General features: G+C 44.7%; 1 protein-coding gene across 1 annotated transcript in view; it reads right to left on the reverse strand.

Moving 5' to 3' along the window:
* Positions 1-20862, reverse strand: part of ODF3B (outer dense fiber of sperm tails 3B) — an 86512-nt gene that overhangs the window by 46589 nt on the left and 19061 nt on the right. The window contains exons 2-3 of the mRNA XM_053716288.1: positions 12387-12537; positions 11766-11969 (exon numbers count right to left, since the gene is read on the reverse strand). Coding sequence (XP_053572263.1) covers positions 11766-11969; positions 12387-12495 — 313 coding nt within the window. The 5' untranslated portion in view covers positions 12496-12537. The remainder of the gene's footprint in view (positions 1-11765; positions 11970-12386; positions 12538-20862) is intronic.

Genomic DNA, 20862 nt, shown 5'->3' on the forward strand with positions numbered 1-20862 from the left:
GCGGAGCCTAGGAGGGATCATGTGACCAGCTTTGCTGGGCTCTTTGCCATTTCCTGTTGGGGAAGAGAATATCCCACAAGTAAGGATGACGCCGTGGACCGGACACACCTATGTTGGAGAAAGGGCCTTTTGCGGGGCATTGCCCCAAATAAATCGGCTCTTTTACGTGTAAAAAAAAAAATACAAATACCCCCCAACAGTAAAACCCACCCCCCACACAACCAACCCCCCAAATAAAAATCTAATCTATAAAACCTAAGCTCCCCATTGCCCTGAAAAGGGCATTTGGATGGGCATTGACCTTAAAAGGGCATTTAGCGCTTTTCTTTTTAAAGACACGATGAGTCCACGGATTTCATCCTTACTTGTGGGATTACGCCTCCTGGTCAACAGGAGGAGGCAAAGAGCACCACAGCAGAGCTGTTATATAGCTCCTCCCTTCCCTCCCACTCCAGTCATTCTCTTTGCCTACGTTAGTGATAGGTATGGAGGGCTCCCCTACAAGACAGCATTTGTACAGGCACTGGGCTAGCTTGGGGATTTCGGTTATTTTAATTACACTTAACCGAGAAGCTGTGTAAGATTTTAACGCCCACGAAGGGCGGGGCTAATTTTCGCGCGCTTCAGTCTCTAGAGAAGCCGCGCACTGTATATGATCATCTCTGCTGCAGTTAAGTCTGGACTCAGCTATAGAGAAAAGTTCCGACATCTAGGATATCAGGTCATCGGGCATTACGCTAGAACCGCATGGTTGTGTAAGCAGGCGGTTGCTAGCGTTTCTGGGACCCGACCTGAAACTTGCTGGAAAGAGCAGTCTGGAGCTGTTGAGGCGAGGAGGTGTCAGTTTTTTCTTGGGGGCAAACGAGTTGGTAAAAAATATTTAAATGGAAAGCGTTTTTTTTACCCAGCTTAGTAAAATAGTTGGTTTTACTATTAAAGGCACAGTATCCTGTTATTTTTCAAGATCTATCAAAGGGCCATTTTCTAGTACTAGTTTCGTTTTTGCACACTCTTGTTTTTCAATACAGTAAGAGAGTGGTGGGTCAAAAATTTAAAGGGCCAGTATAATTTAAAGGGCCAGTTTATATTTTTTATTATTGCACTGTTTTTTTTGTTTGTTTTTTTTTCTATATCATGGATTCAGAAGATGTCCAGAATGTTACTTGTGCCATGTGTTTGAATGCCAATGTGGAACCTCCTGTTCCTTTTTTGTCCCTCATGTGTTGAGAGGACTCTCGGCTATAGAGAAAAAAAAAATTTATGATAAAAAATTGTCTAAGGCGGATGCTTCTCAGGAGTCTAACGATGAGATGCAGAGTATGCCGCAGCTTTCTCCCCAAGCGTCTCAACCCTTAACGCCCGCTCAAGCAGTGCCCTGTACTTCTTCTCAAGTTTCTGCTGCAGTTACATTAAAGGACATATCTGCCTTTCTTATACTTCAAGGCAAACGTAAAAGGAAGGACAACTAAGTGGTCAATGAAGTTTCTGATGCTATGGTGGCAATCTCGGACGTACCCTCCCAGGGCTCTGAGTTGGAGGGTATGGAGGTTCTATTGGAAGGTAAAATTTCTGACTCTGGGAGTTCCTTACCTTTGACTGATTCAGAAGTTGTTTCTTTCAGATTTAAACTAGAACACCTCCGACTGTTACTCAGGGAGGTTTTAGTGACTTTGGACGACTGTGACTCCACGGAAGTGGTAGTTCCTGAGAAATCAAGTTGGACAAATACTTCGAAGTTCCTTCTTACTTAGATGTTTTTCAGGTTCCCAAGCGAACTTCGGAGATTATTTCTAAGGAATGGGAGAGACCAGGTATTCCCTTCTCTCTTTCTCCCATTTTCAAGAAGATGTTCCCTGTAGCTGACGCGGTCAGGGAAACTTGGCAGATGGTTCCTAAGGTGGAGGGGGCTATTTCCACCTTGGCTAAACAAACTACTATTTCTATTGAGGATAGTTGTGCTTTCAAAGACCCTATGGACAAGAAGTTGGAGGGTCTACTTAAGAAGATTTATGTTCATCAGGGTTTGCTATTGCAACCGGCTGCGTGCATCGCTACGGTCACTAGTGCGGCAGCTTATTGTTTGATGCTCTTGCGGAGTCTCTTAAGACTGAGACTTCTTTGGAAAAAATCCAGGATCGGATTAAAGCTCTGAAATTAGCCAATTCTTTTATTACAGATGCTTCTCTGCAAATTACTAAATTTGCTGCTAAGAGTTCAGGTTTTTCTATCCTAGCCCGCAGAGCTTTATGGTTGAAGCCTTGGTCTGCGGACGTATCATCCAAGTCTAAACTTCTGGCTATTCCTTACAAGGGAAAGACCCTGTTTGGACCTGGCTTGAAGGAAATTATCTCTGACATCACGGGAGGCAAGGGTCATCTCCTCCCTCAGGATAAAAGAACCAAGCAGAAAGGTCGACAAAGTAATTTTCGTTCCTTTCGAAATTTCAAGGGAAACTCCTTCTCTTCTTCTTCTAAACAGGAAGGAAACTATTCACAATCCAAGTCTACTTGGAGACCCAACCAATCTTGGAACAAGGGTAAACAATCCAAGAAACCTGCTGCTGATTCCATGTCAGCATGAAGGGTTGGCCCCCAATCCGGGACCGGATCTGGTAGGGGGCAGACTTTCCTTCTTCATTCAGGCTTGGGTGCGAGATGTTCAGGATCCCTGGGCTATAGAAATAGTGTCTCAGGGATACAAACTGGAGTTCAGAAATTCTTCCCCCCGAGGAAGATTTCTTCTTTCAAGATTATCTGCAAACCAGATAAAAAGAGAGGCGTTCTTACATTGTGTAAGAGAGCTCTCTTCTATGGTAGTAATTTGTCCCGTTTCGATACAGGAACAGGGGCAGGGTTTTTATTCAAATCTGTTTGTAGTTCCCATAAAGGAGGGAACCTTCAGACCTATTTTAGACTTCAAAAGTCTAAACAAGTTTCTCCGAGTTCCACCATTCAAGATGGAAACTATTCGTACCATTTTTTCCATTGATCCAGGAGGGTCAATTTATGACGACAGTGGATTTAAAGGATGCATATCTTCATGTTCCTATCCACAGAGATCATCACAAGTTCCTGAGGTTTGCCTTTCTGGACAAACATTTTCAGTTTGTGGCTCTTCCTTTCGGTCTGGCCACGGCACCCAGAATTTTCACAAAGGTTCTGGGGTCTCTGCTGGTGGTTCTAAGACCGCGGGGAATTGCGGTGGCGCCTTATCTGGACGATATTCTAATCCAGGCATCATCTTGTCAGCAAACAAGGTCCCATACCGACATTGTACTATCCTTCCTGAGAACTCACGAGTGGAAGGTAAATCTGGAAAAGAGTTCCTTAGTCCCAAAGACAAGGGTGACCTTGGGAACTCTAATCGATTCTATATCCATGAAAATATTTCTGACAGAGGTCAGAAAATCAAAAATTCTGGATACATGTCGAGCACTTCAGTCCACTCTTCAGCTGTCAGTAGCTCAGTGCATGGAGGTAATCGGATTGATGGTGGCGGCAATGGACATCATACCGTTTGCTCAGTTTCACCTCAGACCTCTGCAGTTAAGTATGCTCAGGCAGTGGAATGGAGATTATACGGATTTGTCCCCTCGAATAACCCTGGAACAGGAGACGAGGGACTCTCTTCAATGGTGGTTGTCTCTGGATCATCTATCCCGGGGGACATGCTTTTGCAGACCTTCATGGGTGATTGTGACAACGGTCGCCAGCCTTTCAGGATGGGGAGCAGTCTGGGGCTCTTTAAAGGCTCAGGGAGTATGGACTCAAGCAGAGTCTCTCCTTCCTATCAACATCTTAGAGCTGAGGGTGATCTTCAATGCTCTTCGGGCCTGGCCTCAGTTGGCTTCGGCCCAATTCATCAGATTCCATTCGGACAATATAACGACAGTGGCTTACATCAATCATCAGGGAGGAACAAGGAGTTCCTTAGCGATGACTGAAGTAGCCAAGATAATCCAGTGGGCGGAGGCCCACTCTTGCCATCTGTCAGCGATCCACATCCCAGGGGTGGTCAACTGGGAGGCGGACTTTCTGAGCAGACAGACTTTTCATCCGGGAGAGTGGGAACTCCATCCGGATGTATTCTCCAACCTGATTCTCATATGGGGTCGGCTGGATTTGCATCTCATGGCATCTCGCCAGAATGCCAAACTTCCAAGATACGGATCGAGGTCCAGGGATCCCCAGGCAGATTGGTCCTTCAATCTTGCATACCTATTTCCTCTGTAGAGTCATTGCTCGAATCAAACAGGAGAAGGCATCAGTGATCCTCATCGCTTCTGTGTGGCCTCGCAGGATTTGGTATGCAGATCTGGTAGAGATGTCGTCACTACCACCTTGGATGCTTCCGTTGAGGAAGGACCTTCTCATTCAGGGGCCCTTCCTTCACTCAAATCTAGTTTCTCTGAAGCTGACTGCTTGGAGATTGAACGCTTAATCCTATCCAAGCGAGGTTTCTCTGATTCGGTCATAGATACTTTAATTCAGGCGCGTAAGCCTGTAACTAGGAAGATTTACCATAAGATATGGCGTAAATATCTTTATTGGTGTGAATCCAAGGGCTACTCATGGTTCCGGTTTGGGTCCCTGTCTTGTCCCTCCCTTTTCATCCGTGTACTCTAGCTTTGGTATTGTATCCCACAAGTAAGGATGAAATCCATGGACTCATCGTGTCTTTAAAAAGAAAAGAAAATTTATGCTTACCTGATAAATTTGTTTCTTTTTACACACAATGAGTCCACGGCCCGCCCTGTTCTAGGAGACAGGTTATTAATTTTGGTAAACTTCAGACACCTCTGCACCTTGGCTTTTCCTTTCTCTTCCTAACTTCAGTCAAATGACTGGAGTGGGAGAGAAGGGAGGAGCTATATAACAGCTCTGCTGTGGTGCTCTTTTCCTCCTCCTGCTGACCAGGAGGCGTAATCCCACAAGTAAGGATGAAATCCATGGACTCATCGTGTCTAAAAAGAAACAAATTTATAAGGTAAGCATAAATTTTCTTTTTCAGCCCAAAGTCCCTAATCTAAAATTAAAACCCACCAAATAAACCCTTAAAAAACCTAACACTAAACCCCGAAGATCCACTTACAGTTTTGAAGACAGAACATCCATCCTCAACGAAGCGGCAGAAGTCTTCATCCAAGCTTGCTGAAGTCTTGATCCAAGCCGTCAGAAGTCTTCATCCAGACGGCATCTTCTATCTTCATCCATCCGGCGTGGAGCGGCTCCATCTTCATGACATCCGGCACGGAGCATCCTCTTCAATCAACGTCTTCTTCCGAATGAAGTTTCCCTTTAAATGACGTCATCCAAGATGGTGTTCCTTAGATTCCGATTGGCTGATAGATTTCTATCAGCCAATCAGAATTAAGGTTGAAAAAATCCTATTGGCTGTTGCAATCAGCCAATAGGATTGAGCTTTCATCCTATTGGCTGATTTTTTTTATTTTGGGGGGCCTTTTTTATTTTCATTGGGCTCTTAGATTAGGTGTAATTAGTTTAAATATTTGATAATTTATTTTTTATTTTGTGTAATTTAGTGGGGTTTTTTTTGTAACTTAGTGTTTTTTATTTTGTGTTATTTTTTTGTAACTTTGTAATAGTAGATTTAAATAACTTGAGTAGGGTTAGGTTTTTAAATATATAATATAGTTAATTTAATTTGTAGTTTAATGTAATTTTAGTATAACAGTTAGGATAGATTAATTATTAGTTTAATATAGTTTAATGTAATTTTAGTATAACAGTTAGGGTAGGTTAATTATTAGTTTAATATATTTTAATGTAAATTATTAGTTTAATATAGTTTAATGTAATTTTAGTATAACAGTTAGGGTAGATTAATTAGTAGTTTAATATAGTTTAATGTAATTTTAGTATAACAGTTAGGGTAGGTTAATTATTAGTTTAATATATTTTAATGTAAATTATTAGTTTAATATAGTTTAATGTAATTTTAGTATAACAGTTAGGGTAGATTAATTAGTAGTTTAATATAGTTTAATTTAAATCTAAAGGTAAGTTTAAATTTATTATAAGATAGTGATGATGTAATTTTAATGTACAGTTAGTGGGTTGTTAGGTTTAGGGGTTAATAGGTTAATTTAGTTTATGGCGATGTGGGGGGCTTGCGGTTTAGGGCTTAATAGGTTTAGTAAGTGGTAGTGACAAGAGTAGTGATCAAGTGCGGTAGCCCCGCACGAAACGCGTATACTGTTTCCTTTTTTGCTACCTTCTGCTCACTCCGGTCCAGGAGTGAGCAGCTTTCTACTTGTTTTTGACTATGTCAGTATACTTTTGGTTTTATGCTTTTGCCCAATAAATATTTTTTTATCATACATTGAAGATCTCTCGTCTGTTTATCCGGTGCAGCCGTACTAACTGTTCTCATATCTTCTCTTTACCTTCTCTCTCAGGCCATATCTGCTCTTTAACCTCTCCCTTCTCTCTCAGGCCATATCTTCTCTTTACCCTCTCTCTTCTCTCTCAGGCCATATCTTCTCTTTACCCTCTCCCTTCTCCCTCAGGCCATATCTTCTCTTTACCCTCTCCCTTCTCTCTCAGGCCATATCTTCTCTTTACCTTCTCTCTCAGGCCATATCTTCTCTTTACCCTCTCCCTTCTCTCTCAGGCCATATCTTCTCTTTACCCTCTCCCTTCTCTATCAGGCCATATCTACGTGTTTCAGCCCTGTAGGCCTTTATCAAGGCCTACAGGGCTGAAACGCGTAGATTTGCTTGTCTATCCGACCCCTGCACATTATATACAATAGGTTACAGTAGGTGTGGTGCATGAAGCCGCTCGCTACACTTTGAGTGGAAGATATATGCTTAAAAAATCCCACCCATGATCTGCATACCGTTTGTATCAAAAAGGCATCTGGTCTGTCCAACTGCTTAATTATCTGGGGTTTCACCGAAGTTACAAGGTGTTCCAGCTCCTCACCTCTCACACCGGAACTGGTAGCAGGACTCGTAGGTACATCTGCGAAGGAGACAATAACTGCCAGCTAATACCTCGGTCCCAGGACCTACCCGCTTCCCCTTTGCCAACATCGGCATTCCAGGACGCCGCAAGGCACTTCACAGGCAACATTTTCCATCAGGTTTAAAAATCTCCTAACAAGCGTGTTCCATCTGGATCACGACACGCTCTTTCAAACCGGAGCACTAATCCATTCCAGCATAAAGACGCGGGACTTTTCAACAACGGACACATCTAACATTTCAAAGACGGTAACTCTGTAACCATTCTATTAGTTAAGAACTTTGTTTCTCTTTAAAAAAATACAGCAAATATTATCTGCCATACTTTGCAAATAAGTATAACAAGCAACAACTAGCAAACAAGTCACTAACTTGTCTGTGCATATTACAACGGACTGTAAGCTGTTATCTAAACTTATCTGCAAATATATTTGTTTTTTAATTTATAATAACATTGTTATATATAGTGCCGGCACTAAACTATCTATTATTATTTTTTTTTATTATAATTAAATTGATTTTATGGTTGAACTCTGTATCTCTACTCAATTCTTTCACTAACTTACACATATTAACTATTAATTCTGGTTTTATAAGAAGTGGATTCACCAGTATATTTCCACATATTCAATTGTAGAATTAACCTTCAGATCACTAGCATTGTCTATATTAGTTTCACATATAATCCGCTCTAAGCTTTAAGTAGCGCTACCCATACCCCCCGTTTTTTGTTGCAACTACTCTTTGGCAATTTGCCAATGTTTTTTGGGTTAGCACAATAGAGCCAGAGAGTGTCAGTATCTTTTACACACCACTCTTTCTAGTCCATATCTTCTCTTTACCCTCTCCCTTCTCTCTCAGGCCATATCTTCTCTTTACCCTCTCCCTTCTCTCTCAGGCCATATCTTCTCTTTACCCTCTCTCTTCTCTCTCAGGCCATATCTTCTCTTTACCCTCTACCTTCTCTCTCAGGCCATATCTTCTCTTTACCCTCTACCTTCTCTCTCAGGCCATATCTTCTCTTTACCCACTCTCTTCTCTCTCAGGCCATATCTTCTCTTTACCCTCTCTCTTCTCTCTCAGGCCATATCTTCTCTTTACCCTCTACCTTCTCTCTCAGGCCATATCTTCTCTTTACCCACTCTCTTCTCTCTCAGGCCATATCTTCTCTTTACCCTCTCCCTTCTCTCTCAGGCCATATCTTCTCTTTACCCTCTCCCTTCTCTCTCAGGCCATATCTTCTCTTTACCCTCTCTCTTCTCTCTCAGGCCATATATTCTCTTTACCCTCTCTCTTCTCTCTCAGGCCATATATTCTCTTTACCCTCTACCTTCTCTCTCAGGCCATATCTTCTCTTTACCCACTCTCTTCTCTCTCAGGCCATATCTTCTCTTTACCCTCTCTCTTCTCTCTCAGGCCATATCTTCTCTTTACCCTCTACCTTCTCTCTCAGGCCATATCTTCTCTTTACCCACTCTCTTCTCTCTCAGGCCATATCTTCTCTTTACCCTCTCCCTTCTCTCTCAGGACATATCTTCTCTTTACCCTCTCCCTTCTCTCTCAGGTCATATCTTCTCTTTACCTTCTCTCTCAGACCATATCTTCTCTTAACCCTCTACCTTCTCTCTCAGGCCATATCTTCTCTTTACCCACTCTCTTCTCTCTCAGGCCATATCTTCTCTTTACACTCTCTCTTCTCTCTCAGGCCATATCTTCTCTTTACCCTCTACCTTCTCTCTCAGGCCATATCTTCTCTTTACCCACTCTCTTCTCTCTCAGGCCATATCTTCTCTTTACCCTCTCCCTTCTCTCTCAGGCCATATCTTCTCTTTACCCTCTCCCTTCTCTCTCAGGCCATATCTTCTCTTTACCTTCTCTCTCAGACCATATCTTCTCTTTACCCTCTCTCTTCTCTCTCAGGCCATATCTTCTCTTTACCCTATCTATTCTGTCTCAGGCCATATCTTCTCTTTACCCTCTCTCTTCTCTCTCAGGCCATATCTTCTCTTTACCCTCTCTCTTAGGCCATATCTTCTCTTTACCCTCTCCCTTCTCTCTAAGGCCATATCTTCTCTTTACCCTCTCCCTTCTCTCTCAGGCCATATCTTCTCTTTACCCTCTCTCTTCTCTCTCAGGCCATATCTTCTCTTTACCCTCTCCCTTCTCTCTCAGGCCATATCTTCTCTTTACCCTCTCTCTTCTCTCTCAGGCCATATCTTCTCTTTACCCTCTTTCTTCTCTCTCAGGCCATATCTTCTCTTTACCCTCTCTCTTCTCTCTCAGGCCATATCTTCTCTTTACCCTCTCCCTTCTCTCTCAGGCCATATCTTCTCTTTACCCTCTCCCTTCTCTCTCAGGCCATATCTTCTCTTTACCCTCTCTCTTCTCTCTCAGGCCATATATTCTCTTTACCCTCTCCCTTCTCTCTCAGGCCATATCTTCTCTTTACCCTCTCCCTTCTCTCTCAGGCCATATCTTCTATTTACCCTCTCTCTTCTCTCTCAGGCCATATCTTCTCTTTACCCTCTTTCTTCTCTCTCAGGCCATATCTTCTCTTTACCCTCTCTCTTCTCTCTCAGGCCATATCTTCTCTTTACCCTCTCCCTTCTCTCTCAGGCCATATCTTGTTTTCACACTCTTTCTCCTCTCTCATATATCTTCTCTATTTCTTTTTTTCTCTCCTCTCTCGTAACTCTACCTTCTTCTCTACTTCCACTTTTCCTCTCTAATCCCTCTCTCTGCCCCATTTACCCTCTCAGAAGTAATAGTCTAAGCACTAATGGGGTCCATACAGCCCTAGAGGAATAACATATCCTCGCCCATTCATGGCCATATAATATTCCTTTAGATAATATTTTTAGCACAAAGCACAAAATATGTGTCAATGCTGCAGTAGGAGTGTGCAAATACAATGTTTTAACTTTGCTACTTACAACTTCACTCACTAACTTTCACTAGGCACAGTTAAATTTCCACTCCCCAATGGCTAGTGGGCGAGTGCAAATTTTGAGCCCTGCATACATACTCAATTCTTTCACTAACTTACACATATTAACTATTAATTCTGGTTTTATAAGAAGTGGATTCACCAGTATATTTCCACATATTCAATTGTAGAATTAACCTTCAGATCACTAGCATTGTCTATATTAGTTTCACATATAATCCGCTCTAAGCTTTAAGTAGTGCTACCCATACCCCCCGTTTTTTGTTGCAACTACTCTTTGGCAATTTGGAGATTTGCCAATGTTTTTTGGGTTAGCACAATAGAGCCAGAGAGTGTCAGCATCTTTTACACACCACTCTTTCTAGTCCATATCTTCTCTTTACCCTCTCCCTTCTCTCTCAGGCCATATCTTCACTTTACCCTCTCTCTTCTCTCTCAGGCCATATCTTCTCTTTACCCTCTCCCTTCTCTCTCAGGCCATATCTTCTCTTTACCCACTCTCTTCTCTCTCAGGCCATATCTTCTCTTTACCCTCTAACTTCTCTCTCAGGCCATATCTTCTCTTTACCCTCTCCCTTCTCTCTCAGGCCATATCTTCTCTTTACCCTCTCCCTTCTCTCTCAGGTCATATCTTCTCTTTACCTTCTCTCTCAGGCATATCTTCTCTTTACCCTCTCCCTTCTCTCTCAGGCCATATCTTCTCTTTACCCTCTCTCTTCTCTCTCAGGCCATATCTTCTCTTTACCCTCTCTCTTCTCTCTCAGGCCATATCTTCTCTTTACCCTCTCCCTTCTCTCTCAGGCCATATCTTCTCTTTACCCTCTCCCTTCTCTCTCAGGCCATATCTTCTCTTTACCCTCTCTCTTCTCTCTCAGGCCATATCTTCTCTTTACCCTCTCCCTTCTCTCTCAGGCCATATCTTCTCTTTACCCTCTCCCTTCTCTCTCAGGCCATATCTTCTCTTTATCTTCTCTCTCAGACCATATCTTCTCTTTACCCTCTCTCTCAGGCCATATCTTCTCTTTACCCTCTGTCTTCGCTCTCAGGACATATCTTCTCTTTACCCTCTCCCTTCTCTCTCAGGCCATATCTTCTCTTTACCCTCTCCCTTCTCTCTCAGGCCATATCTTCTCTTTACCCTCTCCCTTCTCTCTCAGGCCATATCTTCTCTTTACCCTCTCCCTTCTCTCTCAGGCCATATCTTCTCTTTATCTTCTCTCTCAGACCATATCTTCTCTTTACCCTCTCTCTCAGGCCATATCTTCTCTTTACCCTCTGTCTTCGCTCTCAGGACATATCTTCTCTTTACCCTCTCCCTTCTCTCTCAGGCCATATCTTCTCTTTACCCTCTCCCTTCTCTCTCAGGCCATATCTCTTTCACTCTTTCTCCTCTCTCATATATCTTCTCTATTTCTTTTTTTCTCTCCTCTCTCGTAACTCTACCTTCTTCTCTACTTCCACTTTTCCTCTCTAATCCCTCTCTCTGCCCCATTTACCCTCTCAGAAGTAACAGTCTAAGCACTAATGAGGTCCATACAGCCCTAGAGGAATAACATATCCTTGCCCATTCATGGCCATATAATATTCCTTTAGATAATATTTTTAGCACATAGCACAAAATATGTGTCAATGCTGCAGTAGGAGTGTGCAAATACAATGTTTTAACTTTGCTACTTACAACTTTACTCACTAACTTTCACTAGGCACAGTTAAATTTCCACTCCCCAATGGCTAGTGGGCGAGTGCAAATTTTGAGCCCTGCATACATAGACTAAAAATGTCAGAAAATCCGATCACAAAGGATGACAATTTATTAGTCATATTCCGTACCTGGTCCTGGTGTCCTGAAGCTGTCTAGATCACGGGGTCTCCCGTAGATGGAGTATGCTGGGCTCCCATCCTTGCCTCTCATAGTAATATTAGCTGGGACTAGATACCCGGGGCCTGGCGAGCAGTCATCAACAAACTTGAACCGGCGAGTGCCAAAGCTGTATGCCGGGGCACGATATTTACTGGGGTCATGTTGCACGTAACCTGTGCAATAAAACTCATGATTAGTAGAGCAAGGGAAGTGCACAATGACAGCTTGGTAGGTCCTCTGTGCTTGTCGTTTTCACTCCTGCCCTCCTTTTCAGGATAGAAAGTATCTCAGTGCTCACAGGACTAGCCGATCACTTTAGGTGGGTCATTACTTCTAGACTAGGGGTAATGGCGGGTCAGGCTAGGGGTATTAGGGGTCACTGGTTCTAGGTTAGGGGTATTAAGCAGGGTCACTGGCAATCAGCTAGGGGTATTAGATAAGAGCCACTGGCCCTAGGCTAGGGGTATAAGGCAGGGTCACTGGCCCTCGGCTAGGGGTATTAGGCAAAGTCACTGGCCCTGAGTTATAACTAGAACTAAACTAATAAAATGTAAACTAACGGCTGACTTAATAGTTGGTTTCACACGTACCTGTGTTTCCTGGAAGACCATATTTGGGTCCTGGGCTGCTGTATAGGGCAGCGATCGGACCCCGTGGCCTGTGAGGTCTCCATGTTCCAACCCAGACATCAGTTGCCATGATGAGCTAGCGCAGTGTGATGTACTCAGTGATAAGATATTGCTAGAAAGAGAGAGTAAGAAATGTAGGTTTGTACATGGTGTAAATGAGGGTGTAACGTAGCAGGGAAATGAGCAGAGAGAACAATCCCCCGGTATGTAATCCCGGCACAGTGAGTCTGACCTACCCTTGTATGTGTCATTATCTCTCTCTCTCCTGCACTCAGTACTAGTGAGTCTCCTATACCCCTGTATGTGTCATTATCTCTCTCTCCAGCACTCAGTACTAGTGAGTCTCACCTACCCCTGTATGTGCCATTATCTCTCTCCTGCACTCAGTACTAGTGAGTCTCACCTACCCCTGTATGTGTCATTATCTCTCTCTCCTGCACTCAGTACTAGTGAGTCTCACCTACCCCTGTATGTGTCATTATCTCTCTCTCTCCTGCACTCAGTACTAGTGAGTCTCATCTACCCCTGTATGTGTCATTATCTCTCTCCTGCACTCAGTACTAGTGAGTCTCACCTACCCCTGTATGTGTCATTATCTCTCTCTCCTGCACTCAGTACTAGTGAGTCTCACCTACCCCTGTATGTGTCATTATCTCTCTCTCTCCTGCACTCAGTACTAGTGAGTCTCACCTACCCCTGTATGTGTCATTATCTCTCTCCTGCACTCAGTACTAGTGAGTCTCACCTACCCCTGTATGTGTCATTATCTCTCTCTCTCCTGCACTCAGTACTAGTGAGTCTCACCTACCCCTGTATGTGTCATTATCTCTCTCTCCTGCACTCAGTACTAGTGAGTCTCACCTACCCCTGTATGTGTCATTATCTCTCTCTCTCCTGCACTCAGTACTAGTGAGTCTCACCTACCCCTGTATGTGTCATTATCTCTCTCCTGCACTCAGTACTAGTGAGTCTCACCTACCCCTGTATGTGTCATTATCTCTGTCTCTCCTGCACTCAGTACTAGTGAGTCTCACCTACCCCTGTATGTGTCAATATCTCTCTCCTGCACTCAGTACTAGTGAGTCTCACCTACCCCTGTATGTGTCATTATCTCTCTCCTCCCTGCACTCAGTACTAGTGAGTCTCACCTACCCCTGTATGTGGTCATTATCTCTCTCTCTCCTGCACTCAGTTCTAGTGAGTCTCACCTACCCCTGTATGTGTCATTATCTCTCTCCTGCACTCAGTACTAGTGAGTCTCACCTACCCTGTATGTGTCATTATCTCTCTCTCTCCTGCACTCAGCTACTAGTGAGTCTCACCTACCCCTGTATGTGTCATTATCTCTCTCTCTCCTGCACTCAGTACTAGTGAGGTCTCACCTACCCCTGTATGTGTCATTATCTCTCTCTCCTGCACTCAGTACCTAGTGAGTCTCACCTACCCCTGTATGTGCATTATCTCTCTCCTGCACTCAGTACTAGTGAGTCTCACCTACCCCTGTATGTGTCATTATCTCTCCTCTCCCTGCACTCAGTACTAGTGAGTCTCACCTACCCCTGTATGTGCCATTATCTCTCTCCTGCACTCAGTACTAGTGAGTCTCACCTACCCCTGTATGTGTCATTATCTCTCTCCTGCACTCAGTACTAGTGAGTCTCACCTCACCTGTATGTGGCCATTATCTCTCACTGCAATCAGTACTAGTGAGTCTCACCTACCCCCTGTATGTGTCATTATCTCTCTCTCCTGCTCTCAGTACTAGTGAGTCTCACCTACCCCTGTATGTGCATTATCTCTCTCCTGCACTCAGTACTAGTGAGTCTCACCTACCCCTGTATGTGTCATTATCTCTCTCTCCTGCACTCAGTACTAGTGAGTCTCACCTACCCCTGTATGTGTCATTATCTCTCTCTCTCCTGCACTCAGTACTAGTGAGTCTCACCTACCCCTGTATGTGTCATTATCTCTCTCTCCTGCACTCAGTACTAGTGAGTCTCACCTACCCCTGTATGTGTCATTATCTCTCTCTCTCCTGCACTCAGTACTAGTGAGTCTCACCTACCCCTGTATGTGTCATTATCTCTCTCTCTCCTGCACTCAGTACTAGTGAGTCTCACCTACCCCTGTATGTGTCATTATCTCTCTCTCCTGCACTCAGTACTAGTGAGTCTCACCTACCCCTGTATGTGTCATTATCTCTCTCTCCTGCACTCAGTACTAGTGAGTCTCACCTACCCCTGTATGTGTCATTATCTCTCTCTCCTGCACTCAGTACTAGTGAGTCTCACCTACCCCTGTATGTGTCATTATCTCTCTCTCTCCTGCACTCAGTACTAGTGAGTCTCACCTACCCCTGTATGTGTCATTATCTCTCTCCTGCACTCAGTACTAGTGAGTCTCACCTACCCCTGTATGTGTCATTATCTCTCTCTCCTGCACTCAGTACTAGTGAGTCTCACCTACCCCTGTATGTGTCATTATCTCTCTCTCTCCTGCACTCAGTACTAGTGAGTCTCACCTACCCCTGTATGTGTCATTATCTCTCTCTCCTGCACTCAGTACTAGTGAGTCTCACCTACCCCTGTATGTGTCTTTATCTCTCTCTCCTGCACTCAGTACTAGTGAGTCTCACCTACCCCTGTATGTGTCATTATCTCTCTCTCTCCTGCACTCAGTACTAGTGAGTCTCACCTACCCCTGTATGTGTCATTATCTCTCTCTCCTGCACTCAGTACTAGTGAGTCTCACCTACCCCTGTATGTGTCATTATCTCTCTCTCTCCTGCACTCAGTACTAGTGAGTCTCACCTACCCCTGTATGTGTCTTTATCTCTCTCTCCTGCACTCAGTACTAGTGAGTCTCACCTACCCCTGTATGTGTCATTATCTCTCTCTCCTGCACTCAGTACTAGTGAGTCTCACCTACCCCTGTATGTGTCATTATCTCTCTCCTGCACTCAGTACTAGTGAGTCTCACCTACCCCTGTATGTGTCATTATCTCTCTCCTGCACTCAGTACTAGTGAGTCTCACCTACCCCTGTATGTGTCATTATCTCTCTCTCCTGCACTCAGTACTAGTGAGTCTCACCTACCCCTGTATGTGTCATTATCTCTCTCTCCTGCACTCAGTACTAGTGAGTCTCACCTACCCCTGTATGTGTCATTATCTCTCTCTCTCCTGCACTCAGTACTAGTGAGTCTCACCTACCCCTGTATGTGTCATTATCTCTCTCTCCTGCACTCAGTACTAGTGAGTCTCACCTACCCCTGTATGTGTCATTATCTCTCTCTCCTGCACTCAGTACTAGTGAGTCTCACCTACCCCTGTATGTGTCATTCTCTCTCTCTCTCCTGCACTCAGTACTAGTGAGTCTCACCTACCCCTGTATGTGTCATTATCTCTCTCTCCTGCACTCAGTACTAGTGAGTCTCACCTACCCCTGTATGTGTCATTATCTCTCTCTCTCCTGCACTCAGTACTAGTGAGTCTCACCTACCCCTGTATGTGTCATTATCTCTCTCTCCTGCACTCAGTACTAGTGAGTCTCACCTACCCCTGTATGTGTCATTATCTCTCTCTCCTGCACTCAGTACTAGTGAGTCTCACCTACCCCTGTATGTGTCATTATCTCTCTCCTGCACTCAGTACTAGTGAGTCTCACCTACCCCTGTATGTGTCATTATCTCTCTCTCTCCTGCACTCAGTACTAGTGAGTCTCACCTACCCCTGTATGTGTCATTATCTCTCTCTCCTGCACTCAGTACTAGTGAGTCTCACCTACCCCTGTATGTGTCATTATCTCTCTCTCTCCTGCACTCAGTACTAGTGAGTCTCACCTACCCCTGTATGTGTCATTATCTCTCTCTCTCCTGCACTCAGTACTAGTGAGTCTCACCTACCCCTGTATGTGTCATTATTATCTCTCTCTCCTGCACTCAGTACTAGTGAGTCGCACCTACCCCTGTATGTGTCATTATCTCTCTCTCCTGCACTCAGTACTAGTGAGTCTCACCTACCCCTGTATGTGTCATTATCTCTCTCTCCTGCACTCAGTACTAGTGAGTCTCACCTACCCCTGTATGTGTCATTATCTCTCTTCTCCTGCACTCAGTCTAGTGAGTCTCACCTACCCCTTTATGTGTCATTATCTCTCTCTCCTGCACTCAGTACTAGTGAGTCTCACCTACCCCTGTATGTGTCATTATCTCTCTCTCTCCTGCACTCAGTACTAGTGAGTCTCACCTACCCCTGTATGTGTCATTATCTCTCTCTCTCCTGCACTCAGTACTAGTGAGTCTCACCTACCCCTGTATGTGTCATTATCTCTCTCTCCTGCACTCAGTACTAGTGAGTCTCACCTACCCCTGTATGTGTCATTATCTCTCTCCTGCACTCAGTACTAGTGAGTCTCACCTACCCCTGTATGTGTCATTATCTCTCTCTCCTGCACTCAGTACTAGTGAGTCGCACCTACCCCTGTATGTGTCATTATCTCCTCTCTCTCCTGCACTCAGTACTAGTGAGTCTCACCTACCCCTGTATGTGTCATTATCTCTCTCTCCTGCACTCAGTACTAGTGAGTCTCACCTACCCCTGTATGTGTCATTATCTCTCTCTCTCCTGCACTCAGTACTAGTGAGTCTCACCTACCCCTGTATGTGTCATTATCTCCTCTCTCCTGCACTCAGTACTAGTGAGTCTCACACCTACCCCTGTATGTGTCATTATCTCTCTCTCCTGCACTCAGTACTAGTGAGTCTCACCTACCCCTGTATGTGTCATATCTCTCTCCTGCACTCAAGTACTAGTGAGTCTCACCTACCCTGTATGTGTCATTACTCTCTCTCCATGCACTCAGATACTAGTGAGTCTCACCTATCCCCTGTATGTGTCATTATCTCTCTCCTGCACTCAGTACTAGTGAGTCTCACCTACCCCTGTATGTGTCATTATCTCTCTCCTGCACTCAGTACTAGAGAGTCTCACCTACCCTGTATGTGTCATTATCTCTCTCTCTCTGCACTCAGTACTAGTGAGTCTCACCTACCCCTGTATGTGTCATTATCTCTCTCTCCTGCACTCAGTACTAGTGAGTCTCACCTACCCCTGTATGTGTCATTATCTCTCTCCTGCACTCAGTACTAGTGAGTCGCACCTACCCCTGTATGTGTCATTATCTCTCTCTCTCTCCTGCACTCAGTACTAGTGAGTCGCACCTACCCTGTATGTGTCATTATCTCTCTCTCCTGCACTCAGTACTAGTGAGTCTCACCTACCCCTGTATGTGTCATTATCTCTCTCTCTCCTGCACTCAGTACTAGTGAGTCTCACCTACCCCTGTATGTGTCATTATCTCTCTCTCTCTCCTGCACTCAGTACTAGTGAGTCTCACCTACCCCTGTATGTGTCATTATCTCTCTCCTGCACTCAGTACTAGTGAGTCTCACCTACCCCTGTATGTGTCATTATCTCTCTCCTGCACTCAGTACTAGTGAGTCTCACCTACCCCTGTATGTGTCATTATCTCTCTCTCCTGCACTCAGTACTAGTGAGTCTCACCTACCCCTGTATGTGTCATTATCTCTCTCCTGCACTCAGTACTAGTGAGTCTCACCTACCCCTGTATGTGTCATTATCTCTCTCTCTCCTGCACTCAGTACTAGTGAGTCGCACCTACCCCTGTATGTGTCATTATCTCTCTCTCCTGCACTCAGTACTAGTGAGTCTCACCTACCCCTGTATGTGTCATTATCTCTCTCTCCTGCACTCAGTACTAGTGAGTCTCACCTACCCCTGTATGTGTCATTATCTCTCTCTCTCCTGCACTCAGTACTAGTGAGTCGCACCTACCCCTGTATGTGTCATTATCTCTCTCTCTCCTGCACTCAGTACTAGTGAGTCTCACACAGAGCACACTGTACACATCAGACACACAGAGCACACTGTACACATCAGACACACAGAGCACACTGTACACATCAGACACACAGAGCACACTGTACACATCAGACACACAGAGCACACTGTACACATCAGACACACAGAGCACACTGTACACATCAGACACACAGAGCACACTATACACATCAGACACACAGAGCACACTGTACACATCAGACACACAGAGCACACTGTACACATCAGACACACAGAGCACACTGTACACATCAGACACACAGAGCACACTATACACATCAGACACACAGAGCATACTGTACACATCAGACACACAGAGCACACTGTACACATCAGACACACAGAGCACACTGTACACATCAGACACACAGAGCACACTATACACATCAGACACACAGAGCACACTATACACATCAGACACACAGAGCACACTGTACACATCAGACACACAGAGCACACTGTACACATCAGACACACAGAGCACACTGTACACATCAGACACACAGAGCACACTATACACATCAGACACACAGAGCACACTATACACATCAGACACACAGAGCACACTGTACACATCAGACACACAGAGCACACTGTACACATCAGACACACAGAGCACACTATACACATCAGACACACAGAGCACACTATACACATCAGACACACAGAGCACACTGTACACATCAGACACACAGAGCACACTGTACACATCAGACACACAGAGCACACTGTACACATCAGACACACAGAGAACACTGTACACAGGCAGACTACACAGACTGAGCACACTATACACATCAGACACACAGAGCACACTATACACATCAGACACACAGAGCACACTATACACAGGCAGACTACACAGACTGAGCACACTATACACATCAGACACACAGAGCACACTGTACACAGGGCAGACATACACAGTAACTGAGCACACTGTACACATCAGACACACAGAGCACACTATACACATCAGACACACAGAGCACACTGTACACATCAGACACACAGAGGCACACTGGTACACATCAGACACACAGAGCACACTGTACACATCAGACACACAGAGCACACTGTACACATCAGACACACAGAGCACACTGTACACATCAGACACACAGAGCACACTGTACACATCAGACACACAGAGCACACTGTACACATCAGACACACAGAGCACACTGTACACATCAGACACACAGAGCACACTGTACACATCAGACACACAGAGCACACTATACACATCAGACACACAGAGCACACTATACACATCAGACACACAGAGCACACTATACACATCAGAACCAAAGAGCACACTGTACACATCAGACACACAGAGCACACTGTACACATCAGACACACAGAGCACACTGTACACAGGGCAGATATACACATACTGAGCACACTATACACATCAGACACACAGAGCACACTGTACACATCAGACACACAGAGCACACTGTACACATCAGACACACAGAGCACACTGTACACATCAGACTACACAGTACAGAGCACACTGTACACATCAGACACACAGAGCACACTGTACACATCAGACACACAGAGCACACTGTACACATCAGACACACAGAGCACACTGTACACATCAGACACACAGAGCACACTGTACACATCAGACACACAGAGCACACTGTACACATCAGACACACAGAGCACACTGTAACATCAGACACACAGAGCACACTGTACACATCAGACACACAGAGCACACTAGTACACATCAGACACACAGAGCACACTGTACACATCAGACACACAGAGCACACTGTACACATCAGACACACAGAGCACACTGTACACATCAGACACACAGAGCACACTGTACACATCAGACACACAGAGCACACTGTACACATCAGACACACAGAGCACACTGTACACATCAGACACACAGAGCACACTGTACACATCAGACACACAGAGCACACTGTACACATCAGACACACAGAGCACACTGTACACATCAGACACACAGAGCACACTGTACACATCAGACACACAGAGCACACTGTACACATCAGACACACAGAGCACACTATACACATCAGACACACAGAGCACACTGTACACATCAGACACACAGAGCACACTATACACATCAGACACACAGAGCACACTATACACATCAGACACACAGAGCACACTGTACACATCAGACACACAGAGCACACTATACACATCAGACACACAGAGCACACTGTACAACATCAGACACACAGCACAGTACACATCAGACACACAGAGCACACTGTACACATCAGACACACAGAGCACACTATACACATCAGACACACAGAGCACACTGTACACATCAGACACACAGAGCACACTAGTACACTTCAGACACACAGAGCCACACTAAACACATCAGACACACAGAGCACACTATACACATCAGACACACAGAGCACACTGTACACATCAGACACACAGAGCACACTGTACACATCAGACACACAGAGCACACTGTACACATCAGACACACAGAGC

The sequence above is a fragment of the Bombina bombina genome, chromosome 6, assembly GCF_027579735.1.
Source record: "Bombina bombina isolate aBomBom1 chromosome 6, aBomBom1.pri, whole genome shotgun sequence".
Classification (NCBI taxonomy): domain Eukaryota; kingdom Metazoa; phylum Chordata; class Amphibia; order Anura; family Bombinatoridae; genus Bombina; species Bombina bombina.